General features: G+C 41.0%; 1 protein-coding gene across 1 annotated transcript in view; it reads right to left on the minus strand.

The window, feature by feature from the left end:
• The window catches only part of Cd109 (CD109 molecule), a 110,475-nt gene that overhangs the window by 68,632 nt on the left and 26,912 nt on the right, over positions 1-14,931 (minus strand). Inside the window, exon 5 of the mRNA XM_052187757.1 lies at positions 13,709-13,834. Within this exon, the coding sequence (XP_052043717.1) occupies positions 13,709-13,834 (126 nt within the window). The remainder of the gene's footprint in view (positions 1-13,708; positions 13,835-14,931) is intronic.

Consider the following 14,931-nt stretch of genomic DNA (forward strand, 5'->3'; position numbering starts at 1 on the left):
GCAACTAACAGCTGTTGAGAGAGGGAGAACCAGCCTTCCCCAGGGACAAGACCCTTCCCAATTGCTTGTCTAGCACCAAGTAGTCAGCCTTGAAGACATATACATTCAAGCAGCACTAAATAGATTCAGCAGGTTGTATTTATATACTCATCCATATGTATGAATATATTATTGTTGTTATACATGTATCTATATGTATAGTTAGATACAACATATATATAATATGTAACAATAACAATCAAAGAAAAAGAGCCTACAAATTTGAGGAGTAAGGGGGTTACCTGGAAGGGGTTAAAAGAAAGAAAGCAAAGGGGGAATGATGTAATTATATTTTAATTAAATTTTTAAAAATTAATTTAAAAAAGTAGCAAAAAATACATTTGAAAATTAATATGACCGTTAGAATAAAATTTTATCATGGTGCCTGTCCCTTGGCCAGTTCACACTCACATCTTAGAGTCTTCTGAGTGCCTCTGTCCCTCCCAGCCCTCATCCTCCTGAGTGCCTCTGTCCCTCCCAGCCCTCATGCTTAAGCCCATATTAAATAGCTTTAATAAAATATCCAACTTGCTTCACAAAATAGCCGAGCACTGACAGCAAACCCTTTTAATCCCAGCACTCAGGAGGCAGAGGCAGGTGGATCTCTGAATCCAAGGCCAGCCTGGTCTACAGAGTGAGTTCCAGGACAGAAGGCTACCTGGTCTTACTATTCGTACCTCTTCACCCTTGCTTCTTCACCTTCACCTTCTGTAGAGGATACAAAGGGGTCAAGAACAATAAACTACGGAGAGCCTTTGGAGAGCGATTCCAGGGAAGCAGTATTGACACCTCACCACCAATTCAAGGAGAGTCGCTCATCTTTTACTTCAAACCTAGGGAAATGTTCTTCACTAGAACAATCAAGCAAGCTGGGTGTGCCCCTGGGAACCTCTTAAAACCAGCATGTACACACTCACGGAACACTTGGAAAACTAAAGGGAGGTTATTCACTGACCAACTATGAGGAACAACGGGGCCAAGAGTATATTCTGTGCCTGGCAGTAGTGACACATGCCTGAGCCCAGCGCTCAGGAGGCAGAAGCAGGTGGATCTCAGATTAAGGTCAGTTTGGTCTATAGAGTGAGCTCCAGACAGCCAGAGTTACACTGGAGAGAGACAGACAGACAGACAGACAGACAGACAGAGACAGACAGACAGACAGACAGACACAGACACAGACACAGACAACAAAAAGAGTACATGCGACCATATAATTGGTCACAAGACAGACCTCAACAAATATAAGAAGATAGAACTAATCCCATGCCTCCTATCTGATCACTATGGAGTAAAAGTGGTCTTCAATAGCAACAGAAACAACAGAAAACCCACATACACGTGGAAACTGAACAATACTCTACTCAATGATACCTTGGTCAAGGAAGAAATAAAGAAAGAAATTAAAGACTTTTTAGAACACAATGAAAATGAAAACACAACATACCCAAATCTATGGGACACAATGAAAGCAGTGCTAAGAGGAAAACTCATAGCCCTGAGTGCCTCCAAAAAGAAAATGGAGAGAGCATACATTACCAGCTTAATGACACACCTGAAAGCCCTAGAACAAAAAGAAGCTATTTCGCCCAGGAGGAGTAGAAGGCAGGAAATCATCAAACTCAGGGCCGAAATCAATCAAGTAGAAACAAAGAGAACCATACAAAAAATTAACAAAACCAGGAGCTGGTTCTTTGAGAAAATCAACAAGATAGATAAACCCTTAGCCAGACTGACCAAAGGGCACAGAGAAAGTATCCAAATTAACAAACTTAGAAATGAAAAGGGAGATATAACAACGGAAACTGAGGAAATCCAAAAAATCATCAGATCCTACTACAAGAGCCTGTACTCAACACAACTGGAGAATCTGGAGGAAATGGACAATTTCCTTGACAGATACCAAATACCAAAATTAAATCAGGACCAACTAGACCATCTAAACAGTCCCATAATGCCTAAAGAAATAGAAGGAGTCATAGAAAGTCTTCCAACCAAAAAAAGCACAGGACCAGATGGCTTCAGTGCAGAATTCTACCAGACCTTCAAAGAAGAGTTAACACCAATACTCTTCAAACTATTCCACAAAATAGAAACAGAAGGAACACTACCCAATTCCTTCTACGAAGCCACAATTACGCTGATACCAAAGCCACAAAAAGATCCAACAAAGAAAGAGAACTTCAGACCAATTTCCCTTATGAACATCGATGCAAAAATACTCAATAAAATTCTTGCCAACCGAATCCAAGAACACATCAAAACGATCATCCACCATGATCAAGTAGGCTTTATCCCAGGAATGCAGGGTTGGTTCAATATACGGAAATCCATCAATACAATCCACTACATAAACAAACTCAAAGAACAAAACCACATGGTTATTTCATTGGATGCTGAAAAAGCATTTGACAAAATTCAGCATCCTTTCATGCTTAAAGTCTTGGAGAGAACAGGAATTCAAGGCCCATACCTAAACATAGTAAAAGCAATATACAGCAAACCGGTAGCCAGCATCAAACTAAATGGAGAGAAACTTGAAGCAATCCCACTGAAATCAGGGACCAGACAAGGCTGCCCCCTTTCTCCTTATCTTTTCAATATTATACTTGAGGTACTAGCTCGGGCAACATAAGGAAGTCAAAGGGATACAAATTGGAAAGGAAGAAGTCAAACTATCATTATTTGCAGACGACATGATCGTCTATCTAAGTGACCCAAAGAACTCCACTAGAGAGCTCCTACAGCTGATAAACAACTTCAGTAAAGTGGCAGGTTATAAAATCAACTCAAGCAAATCAGTGGCCTTCCTATACTCAAAGGATAAGCAGGCTGAGAAAGAAATTAGGGAAATGACCCCCTTCACAATAGCCACAAACAGTATAAAGTATCTTGGGGTGACTCTTACCAAACATGTGAAAGATCTGTATGACAAGAACTTCAAGACTCTGAAGAAGGAAATGGAAGAAGACCTCAAAAAATGGGAAAACCTCCCATGCTCATGGATCGGTAGAATCAATATAGTTAAAATGGCCATTTTGCCTAAAGCACTATACAGATTCAATGCAATACCCATCAAAATCCCAACTCAATTCTTCACAGAGTTAAAAAGAGCAATTATCAAATTCATCTGGAACAACAAAAAACCCAGGATAGCTAAAACTATTCTCAGCAACAAAAGAAAATCAGGGGGAATCAGTATCCCTGACCTCAAGCAATACTACAGAGCAATAGTGTTAAAAACTGCATGGTATTGGTACAGTGACAGGCAGGAGGATCAATGGAACAGGTTTGAAGATCCAGAAATGAACCCACACACCTATGGCCACTTGATCCTCGACAAAGAGGCTGAAAACATCCAATGGAAAAAAGATAGCCTTTTCAACAAATGGTGCTGGTTCAGCTGGAGGTCAGCATGCAGAAGAATACGAATTGATCCATCCTTGTCTCCTTGTACTAAGCTCAAATCCAAATGGATCAAGGACCTCCACATAAAGCCAGATACTCTGAAGCTAATAGAAAAGAAACTGGGGAAGACCCTCGAGGACATCGGTACAGGGAGAAAGTTTCTGAACAGAACACCAATAGCGTATGCTCTAAGAGCAAGAATTGACAAATGGGACCTCATAAAATTACAAAGTTTCTGTAAGGCAAAGGACACCATCAAGAGGACAAATCGGCAACCAACAAATTGGGAAAAGATCTTCACCAATCCTACATCAGATAGAGGGCTAATATCCAATATATATAAAGAACTCAAGAAGTTAGACTCCAGAAAACCAAACAACCCTATTAAAAAATGGGGTACAGAGTTAAACAAAGAATTCTCATCTGAAGAACTTCGGATGGCGGAGAAGCATCTTAAAAAATGCTCAACTTCATTAGTCATTAGGGAAATGCAAATCAAAACAACCCTAAGATTTCATCTTACACCAGTCAGAATGGCTAAGATTAAAAATTCAGGAGACAGCAGGTGTTGGAGAGGGTGTGGAGAAAGAGGAACACTCCTCCATTGCTGGTGGGGTTGCAAATTGGTACAACCACTCTGGAAATCAGTCTGGCGGTTCCTCCGAAAACTGGGCACCTCACTTCCAGAAGATCCTGCTATACCACTCCTGGGCATATACCCAGAAGACTCCCCACCATGTAATAAGGATACATGTTCTACTATGTTCATAGCAGCCCTATTTATAATTGCCAGATGCTGGAAAGAACCCAGGTATCCCTCAACAGAAGAGTGGATGCAAAAAAATGTGGTATATCTACACAATGGAGTACTATTCAGCCATTAGAAACAATGAATTCATGAAATTTTTAGGCAAATGGATGGAGCTAGAGAATATCATACTAAGTGAGGTAACCCAGACTCAAAAGGTGAATCATGGTATGCACTCACTAATAAGTGGATATTAACCTAGAAAACTGGAATACCCAAAACATAATCCACACATCAAATGAGGTACAAGAAGAAAGGAGGAGTGGCCCCTGGTTCTGGAAAGACTCAGTGAAACAGTATTCGGCAAAACCAGAACGGGGAAGTGGGAAGGGGTGGGTGGGAGGACAGGGGAAGAGAAGGGGGCTTACAGGACTTTCGGGGAGTGGGGGGGCTAGAAAAGGGAAATCATTTGAAATGTAAATAAATTATATCGAATAAAAAAAAAAAGAGTACGTGCTGTGTTGGGATTGGTCTGCACCACCTGAATGCTGAAGCAAAGACATCAGCAAAATGCAAAAAGGAGGAAGGGGGAGGAGGAGGACACACTAAGGAAAGGTGGCATTGGTTTCAATGCCTGAGGAGCTCCGTGGACTCCAATGTCAGAAGACCACAGTATCGCAATGAACACAGTCAACCATATTTTACTAAGACAAACATCAATTTATTCTATATTTCATCTTTATACATCAAGCAGAAAAAAAAATAGCCCTTCCCCTTTCTTCCCTTCACCCAACTCAACCTGGACACATCACAGGTGGCCTGATAGCCAGGATCCCCACAGCTCCCCACGCAGACTGAATCCTCTCTTCAACTACCATAGCCACCAGCCTTTGACTCCAACACATGGCTGCTCTGGAGTCTCCAGCTGTTACCTAGCTTAGAGCATCACTGCACCTTCACCTCCACCTGCCTTGCTGCCCTCCACATCCTGAGGTCCCTTCTGGTCCACTTACTTAAAGCATACACTTAGAGAGCTATGAAGAGTTTAAACATTCTCTACTACGAATCCTCTACTGTTGGCAGGGGAAATCCAGCGTTGAAATGACTGTCCCATGGTCCCTCAGCTGAGTCACTAGGGCTCATCTCTGCAACTTCTGATCCAGTGCTCTCTGCATTTCTGCATGAGGCCTGGGGACCTAGAGCATCTGTGAATCCTGGTCCACTGCTCTCTCCATCAGATGCATGAATTTTTGGGCCTCTCAGGTCCTCGTGACTACCAATCCAGAGCTCTCTGTTACATAAAAGCCACCTCAACTGCTTATTGTAAGGCTGAGTCTTGCCACCTTCACATGTGTACTAACCGGTGTTGCCTCTGGTCTTGCACACAACAGAAAAGTCCCACGTTTCCAGCATCATTTAGATCCTTTCTAATCTGGATATCTTTGAATCTATTATTTATAAACTATTAGGCCTTTATTTTTACCATAAAATTTTTAAAAATTATATAAATAAACAAAATATCACAATGGAAATATCATCACATAAAAAGTATCACCGTATTTATTCTGACTTACTTGGAGGATTGACAGTTAATAAAAGGACTTGCCACATGACTGAAAATATTTATTAACATTTACATTGCCCTTTCCTTTTGTGTTTAGAGCCCAAACATCTGTGCTCTGAACTGTAGTTATGATGTCTTTCTCTAGGAATTTCAGCCTAGCTCATGCAGAGTCATCTACAATGGGCTTAACAAATAAGAGACATCCATTTCCCACCAGGACCCACTGAATCAGAATCCCCAAGTGCACGCATAAGGGATCTATTCATCCATCCATTTAGTTGACCACTCTTTCATCTACTACAGCAGAAAATGAGTATCGGGCGCGTGATGGAAGTAGAATACATCTTTCCTGCAAGGAGAGCATGATCCAGTGAAAAGCTGCTTATCAACTATATTTACATGTAGTTACAAACTATAACAAACAGTGTGGATCAGATTTGCAGACACTAAGACTGGAAATGAGGTGAAGGATCAGATGAAGCAAGGCCTTGGGGAATGTGCATTTTACTCTAAAAGCAATGAGAAGTGTTTAGAAGGCTTTAAGCCAAAGGATAACAGATGCAGCTACTGTTTAGATTACGTTTACTGCTGTGTAGAGAATGGGTTGCAAGTATAGAAACATGGAGATTTACAGAGGATGACTAATAGACACTGATAGTACCTAAGGAAACTGTGATGGCAACCTTAGGAAGGGATGTAGAGAAGAAAAGACAAAGAAATGGGTCCGTCTGACATGTACATAGGAGTCAATGCCACAGAAGTTTCTAGAGGCTGGACAAGAGTGGTAAGTGAGCAGAAGATGTCAAGGATAATGCCAGGGTTATCCGCTAGCACAGCTGGCAGGACGGTGAAATAATTCAGTGAAGTGGAAAATGCTGGAAAAGAGCCAGATGCAGTGAGAGGAGATCACAAGGGTGGTACCCGTCTGGGGCTCATAGGTCTGGGTTCTCTCAGAGACACACGAGTTGTCAGCATGTGGATAGAAGTTGAGACTGTGCCTACGAGTGGACTTGCCTAAAATGAATTATGAAATGAATTTAAGAGCAAACCATGCAAAATACCAAAGTATACGAGATAACAAATGATAAGAACAAGAAAGCAGGAGCCTTCAAGCCAAAACTGGAATGCCTGGGGAAACCCAGACAGAGGTCAGACAGTTGCTTTTCTTTGCGGAAGACTGAGTAGACAGTGATGGCGATGCCCACTGGATGGTAGGTAAAGTCAAAGTTGTGTTTATCATCTGACTCCATCTCTCCTTTTAGAGATTTACATTTCTCCATTCTGGGTGACTAACAGTACAGAGCTTCCTATACCTAGCATCTCCTTTCTGTTCCCTCATGGGATTTACAGCATCCCTAACCTCTGACTTCTGCTGCATCTTCAACTTAGTTCTCTTTTTCTACTGGATCTTTCCATAAAATCTAATGAACTGAACGAAATCTTTCACGAAAAAGAGACTAATCACTTCTCGGCCTCTTGGCTAAGATCAAGTGAAAAAAAGACTACTAGTGCTGAAGAAATGGCTCAGTGATTCAGAGCACCAGCTGTTCTTCCAGAGGAGCTCACATGGCAGCTCACAACTATCTGTAACTCCAGTTTCAGGGACTCCAATGCCCTCTTCTGGCCTCCAAGGGCATACATGTGGTTCAAAGGTTTGCATGCAGGCAAAACATCCGTACACATAAAACATGGTTTTAAAGTTTTTTAATGAGGGGTTGGAAATGTCTCCGTGTCATCCTGATAGCACAGGATGCTCTTCTAGAAAACACAAGTTCAGTTCTCAACATCCTCATTCCAACTCACCACCAGCTCTTATCCCTAGCTCCTCTTCCTATTCCTAGCTTCCTCTGGGAGCACCAGCCTTGTTAGAACATCCTCATCTGTCACATCCCTTCATCCGTTAAATGAAAATGAGGAGATGGATCAAAGCAATCTGTTGCTTTGCAACTTTTGTTATATAACAATGGGGAGAAACTGGCCCATCTGTGAATGAATAGAAAATTCACTGAGACCCACAATCACCCCGTACCACATGTGAAAGACACAGGAATGGGAATGAAGACCTAGAAATGTCCCACAGTCAAAAGCACTTGGGTTGAGGAGATAAGTCACTTGTAAGATGCGAGCAGCTGCATAAGCTTGGGAACACGAGCCCAAATCTCCCCCACATAAAAACTGGGTGTGGCGGCATGCATCTAACACATTTATAACTGAGAAGGGCAGACAGACGGATCCCAGAAGCAAGGGGGGGGCAGTGATGGAGGGAGGGCTTTGGGTTCAGGAACAAATTCTGTCTTTTAAAAAACAAAAAACAAAAAACAAAAAAAAAACTAAGATGAAGCTCAGTAGTTAAATTTAAATCTTTTTCTTTTTTATTTAAAAATAGAAAAAGATGGGCTGGAGAGATGGCTGAGTGGCTAAGAGCACTGACTTGCTCTTCCAGAGGTCCTGAGTTCAATTCCCGGCAACCACATGGTGGCTCACAACCATCTGTAATGGGATCTGATGCCTTCTTCCAGTGAGTCTGAAGAGGGTGACAATGTACTCGAATACATAAAATAAATCATTTTAAAAATTTTTAGAAAAAGATTGCATCTATATGCATGCCACACACACACACACACACCATGCACGCATACTCATTACTTCAAAATCCTGAAAAATGAAAGCAATACACTATGACTAAATGCAATTTAAGTTATTCTAGAAAGTTATTCTGTCAGTAAATGGCTGACTATCTTATAATGTAAATCAGTGGTTCTCAGCCTTCCTAATGCTGCAACCCTTTAATAGAGCTCCTTGTGTTGTTGTGACCTGAAAACATAACATTATTTTTGTTGCTAGCTCATAGCTGCCATTTTCCTGTTATGAATCATAATAATGTTAATATCTAATATGCAGGATATCTGTTATGAGACCCCTGCAAGAGTCATTCTCTCCTCAAGGGATTTTGCCCCTCAGGTTGAGAACCACTGCTATAAATGACCATGTCAGAACTTGAAAAATACCAAGGGCCACACCAGGCTTCACTCAAGCATCCCTTTCCTAACCTGAGGGAACGTGTGACTAAAGACACCACTTCCTGGTGATCTACAGTCACTGCACTCAGACCCCTGATAAAGCCTCCAGTTCTAAGGCACTGTCTTCCCACTGTGGTGCTGATAGCATTCTACTGGGTTTTTTTTTTTTCTACAAATAGAATGAAATTTCAAATTTCTCTCCTGAAAATAATTTTCCCCAGTTTATATCGAGGATTGTTACTGACTCAAAAAAAAAAAAAAAAAAAAACCTAGTATGTGATGGTGGAGCATTCAAATAATGAGTATATCCCATCCATAGTCACGATTCACTGCTAAAACAAAAGTAGGTAATAAAGCCCTGGACTCAAGCAAGGGCAAAAACCAGAGTGAGGCCTTGGCTCACTGCTCAAACATGTCTTTGATTATACTGACACCTGGTGGCCATCAATTTTGTTAAAGAAGGACTATTGGGGGTTTTGGTTTTTGGTTTGTTTGCTTGTTTGTTGTTTGTTTGTTTTTTCTTTCATTCTTATTCGTATGCCTCATATTGACATTTCACAAACAATGGTCACTTGGTGTTTGTCTTTATCGGGAGGATAATGATACCTTCTAAAATGTCATGGGGGGGAGGGGTGAACTGCATTTAGATTAAGATATCTAATAACTGTTAACGTGTATGTAAGCACTGTGGTCAGCTCCCGGGGCTGAAATATACACCCATTTTATATTTGTAGATTATCTTTGCTGTCCGTTGCTGTAGTGTGGATGGCCTCAGTCTTAAAGCAATATAGTGACTAGAAAGCTGCCATTGGTTCTGAACTGAACTAAAGGTCAAGTGGGAGGTCACAAAAGTTCTCCTTTCCTACAGAAGTATACCAAAGAAACTAATTTGCTAGGTCTTCCCATCGCAAAATGGACATAGTTGTGCCCATATCACAAAATTACTTATGAAAAACAAATGAGACCCTATATAAATACTGCACCTGTGCCTTCCCTAGGAGTAGATACCAACCTTTGTAAAATTTACTACATTATCTACCTATTACATGATACAAATGTGTTTGTTTTAACATACTGGTGTATCAGCCATCATACTGAGAGACACTTAAAAACCAACATTTCTCATGGTATCCTGTATCTTCTCCAAATTAATATTATTCTAAGGTTTAGATGTTTTTGGTTTGGTCATGATTACACTAAGCTATAAATCCAGAAAATGAGCAAATACCTCAGCTACAAATCTTACAGACATTGATTTTAATACTTATGAATTACTCACTGCATGTGGGAACCTCTTTTGCAACACTGCCTCCAGCATTCGTTAAAAACCATGTGACACATTCAGTAAGAGCAGCTAAACTATCAAGGCTAAAGATGGCGGGAACATAAACATCTGCAAAGACACTGCCAGTCGTTCAGCAGATGTAAGAGTCTATAGGACCCCAGCAGTGACTCCTTCCTCTAAGTCAGTTCCTCACCATATCCCACAGGACTCCTTCATCATACTGCTTCAAGAAAGCACTATCCCATACATCTCACCTGACACATCCTGTCGAGTATCTTCTGGCATTTACATAAAAATTAAATATTACTCATCTGTGTATCATAAAATGTAAAGTAATATAAATATTACACATTCAATGACCGCCATGTCTCATAAGTAGGTGACGTTGATTTTTCTCTTGTTTTAATTACAGTGGCGTGAGTTTGCCGTCTGGTCATCTCTGAGCTCTGCTCAGCTGTATTAAGTGCATCTACACTGTTGGCAACAAATCTCTGAATCTTCATCTTGCAGAACAGAAACTACACTGGCGAAACAACTCCACAACTCCACAACTCCACAACTCCACCCCCTGTCCTCCACCATTCCACTTTGTATTTCACTGATTTTCTATATCCTAAATATTGCATTTTCATGAGACCACATAGCAGTTGTCCTTGATTGCATTCAGAGCAATCTCAAGGTTCATTTGAGTCACAGCATGTGGACGAATAACCTTCCTCTCTAAAGTAAGGACCCCTTTACCTTTTTGAAGTACAAATTGATAGATAATTTTTGTCAATAATGAATCACAACTGTGAATGTTTTCACAGCTGTCTAACATCTATTATCTATGTAATATCTATCTAATATCTATTGAATACTGAGCTAAATCTATGTCTAATATCATAAAGACCAGACAAATGAACTTATCCATTGCATCAGGGATGACCCCTTCATTTGAGCCTGTTGAGAAGCACCCCAAGATTGAGATGTGGCAGACACATTGACACATCATGCTACTTGTTTACAAGTTGATTACACATCAAACAGAGCAAGCCACGTGGTGTGGCACATGCCTGTGATCCCAGCATTGTGGAGATAGGCAGACATATTTAGACCCTCTTTTAAAAATAAGTAAATAAGCCAGGCAGTTATGGTACATGCCTATAATCCCAGCACTTGGAAGGCACAGGCAGGCAGATCCCTGTGAGTTCGAGGCCAGCCTGGTCTACAGAGGGAATTCCAAGACAGCCATGGCTACACAGAGAAACTCTGTCTTAAATAAGAAAGAAAAAAAGAAAGAAAGAAAGAAAGAAAGAAAGAAAGAAAGAAAGAAAGAAAGAAAGAAAGAAAGAAAGAAAGAAAGAAAGAAAGAAAGCAAAGGTACCAACTTAAAAGATTCAAGAAAGCCGGGCGTGATGGCGCACGCCTGTAATCCCAGCACTTGGGAGGCAGAGGCAGGCGGATTTCTGTGTTCGAGGCCAGCCTGGTCTACAGAGTAAGTTCCAGGACAGCCAGGGCTATACAGAGAAACCCTGTCTTGGAAAAAAAAAAGATTCAAGAAGTTAAATATCTTAAATAACTCAAAGACTGAACTAAATTATTCCTCTAGCTTACTTCCTTGTAAATATCTTAGTAATGGAACTATAATTCTAAGATGTCATAAAAACCACAGTCTATGTGTTTGCAAAGATCCTCTTATCATGAGTCATGTTTGAATCAGGAATATCTGTGCTGTAGAGAAGCGAGTGGGGAAAAGTAACACTAAAGACTTTTTTAAGGCCATGTAGAAACCTAATACATATAGAAAACTGCTACTTTAAAACTTTCCTAAAATCTATACATATGATCATATAAAAGAAGTTAAAATCGAGTTACCCTATAATGGGGGCATGTAGGGTAGGGAAATCCCTCTCCCAGATTTCAGAAACCAGCAAACAAAAAGCCCAGTGACAGGTATGGGTTTCTTTTCAAGTTGTTCCTTACGGTCCCATAGCTCCCCCAAACACTACAGGCTATTACACTTGTTCCTGGTTATGCTCCAGAACTTGGTGCTTCAACCCTATTACAGAAGATGCTGTATATTTGAACTATGGGACATGGAGGAATCAAGCTGGTACCAATCTAGAAAGTTAGTACCTACAGGCTATCCGGAAGGGTATATATATATATATATATATATATATATATATATATATATACTACTAGGAGAGGAAAATGCAGGTCTTACTCAGTTGTGACCATATCTATAATAGTGAGGTGCCTGACAAGATATGCCTACTTGGGCAATAGTTGCACAAGTGTTATTTGATCAACCAACCACTATCTGCTTGGATGTAAGGCCCACGCCACAAGACAGAATTCATGCCAAGTAACTAGGTCAAAAATCCATGGCTGGCTAGCTCAAAGGAGAACCTTTATTATTCTTTCACTAAGTAGACATAGAATTAAATTGCCCACTAAGTCCTTATCTTTAAACCATAGATTAATGCATCTCTCAACCCTTATCAGTGAAGATTCTTCCTGTACAGATGCAGAAGCCCACAGCTTGTCAATATGCAGAAATTAAAAGATTATGAAGTGACTAGCTTCAAATGGAGTGTCTAGACCACACCCTCTGACCTTCAAGGCTCAGGTGTCATCATGAAGAGAGGGTAGAAAGATTATAAGAGCCAAAGGTAATGGCCATGACAGGGTCGCTGCACACATGAACTCACAGTGGATATAAATGCATGAGGAATGCCTGTGCAAGATCAAGCCAACCAAAATCCCATCATGAGTGAGCATAGAGCCCACAAAGTCCCACCTCTAGCAAGGGAACTATTGGCAATTGATGCCGGCCAGGGTTGGCAATTTGTCGTCCTGGGTGCTGTAAGAAAGCAGGCTAAGCAAGCTATGGAGAGAGCACGCCAGTAAGCAGCACATCTCCATGGCCTCTGCATCAGCTCCTACCTCCAGGTTCCTGTCTGAGTTCCAGTCCTGACTTCTTTCAGTCACAAACTACAATATGGAAATGACATAAACCATTTCCTCTGCAAAGTGCTTATGATCATGTTGTTTTATCATAGCAATAGCACTAACTAAAAAAAAAAAAGTAGTGCGCCCATGGGAAGCTGAGGTGGAGAGCAACAGGGGGCTCTACACTGCTCCTACCCTGTCAGGTCACAGACCCACCTGTGAGGGGAGCTCTGAGGAACTCTGAGGGGCAAGGCCTGAAGAACAGGGGTCAACGTGACAAGAGGAACTCTGAGGGGCAAGGCCTGAAGAACAGGGGTCAACGTGACTCTTTAAAGCCACTGTTTCTTACAACGAGAACAAAGCAGGTTTGTCCAATCGTATTTGAATCATTATTCTGAAACATCAAATGTGCCAAACTAATAAGTTTGTGTCAAAGGCATCAATGCATGCAATTAATAAATAAATATTTAATCAGCTTTAGAACAAAATGCCAAAATGTTTAAACCTCCAAACACTCTATAATAGAAAAAGATAATGACTGTAGTGGAAACTACCCTATTGTAAAATATAGCAAATTAATAATAAGTTACTAAATTGTCTAGATATTCATAGTAATTTATTTCTGTCTCTAGAATGACTTAGGAGAAATTTTACCATATGAACAATTTAAACCATTTTTACATTCTCCTCAAAAAAACATTTATACTCACATTCACTTGAACCTGAATGGACCAGTCACCAAGTATTGGATGAGAGGATAGTTGGAAAGTTTTGGAAACAACTCCAAGATCGCCTTCCTGAGAAAACCACTGTTGGATCACATTAGACTTCGGATCCTACAACAGAAACCAAACCATGTGTGTTAGCTGTGGAAGGCTTCCCAAGGGCACGGGTATACTACTTAGGAATGATGCCATGCCAGACCTACCCCCAGCCCCAGACACATCTAGAGCTTTCCCCCAAAATATGGCACTAAGATGGTACAATGGTTAAACCCCATTGTCACCTGAATTAGAGTTTAGAATCACCCAGGAGACATACGCCTGGGTGGATCATTGAAGGTGCTTCCAGCGAGGTTTAGCCAGCAGCCCAGACTGGATAAAAGGGAAAGGGGAAGAGAAGCCAGAGGCAGGCAGAGTGCATCTCCCTCTGCTTCCTGAACATGGAGGTAGTGTGACCAGCTGCCTCACACTTCTGCCACCACTTTGACAGCTGCTCCACCATCCCTTCCATGACAGACTGCACCCTCAAACTACGAGTCAAATCCAACCTTCCTTCTGAAAGGTATTTTGTCGTGGCAATGAGAAAAGTTACACCACAGAAGGTTTTTGGGAAATGACAAATCTATAGCACTAAAGAAGACAAATCAATGTTTCTTCCTTTCCCCCTTACTTCTCCTGAGGCCATGCTGATTCTGATCCACCTTTTAATTTCTGATACCATAGTTCCCACTACAGAAGAAAATCAAAATACAGGGACCTCAAGAAACTAGGCTAGGATCGCCACATGATCTGACTCTGACACTCCACATACATTTGAAAGAACCTAAGTCAACATACTTGCGCATCCATGTTTATTGAGCCTTAGTCACAATACCCAAGATGCCAAACCAGTCTAAAATGGCCACCCAAGAAAAATGGATAAATAAAATAAAGCCTGGTGTATCTGCACAATAAAGAATGAAGTTCTGAGTCGGCTGCTGGGTAGAGCCTCTCAGAGGAGGATTGTGGGAGGAGGTGACTAGAAGGGGGCAGTGAGAGGGATGTAAAGTGAATAAGTAAAATAATTTAATAATTAAATAAAAAAGAATGAAGTTCTGTCATTTGTGCCATTTGCAGGAAAGTGGATACAACTGAAGACAATATGTTAAGTGAAATAAGCCAGACTCACAAAGGCAAATCTCTCGTTCATACATGGAATCTACGTTTCAATG

Source organism: Apodemus sylvaticus, chromosome 7 (assembly GCF_947179515.1).
Source record: "Apodemus sylvaticus chromosome 7, mApoSyl1.1, whole genome shotgun sequence".
NCBI lineage: Eukaryota > Metazoa > Chordata > Mammalia > Rodentia > Muridae > Apodemus > Apodemus sylvaticus.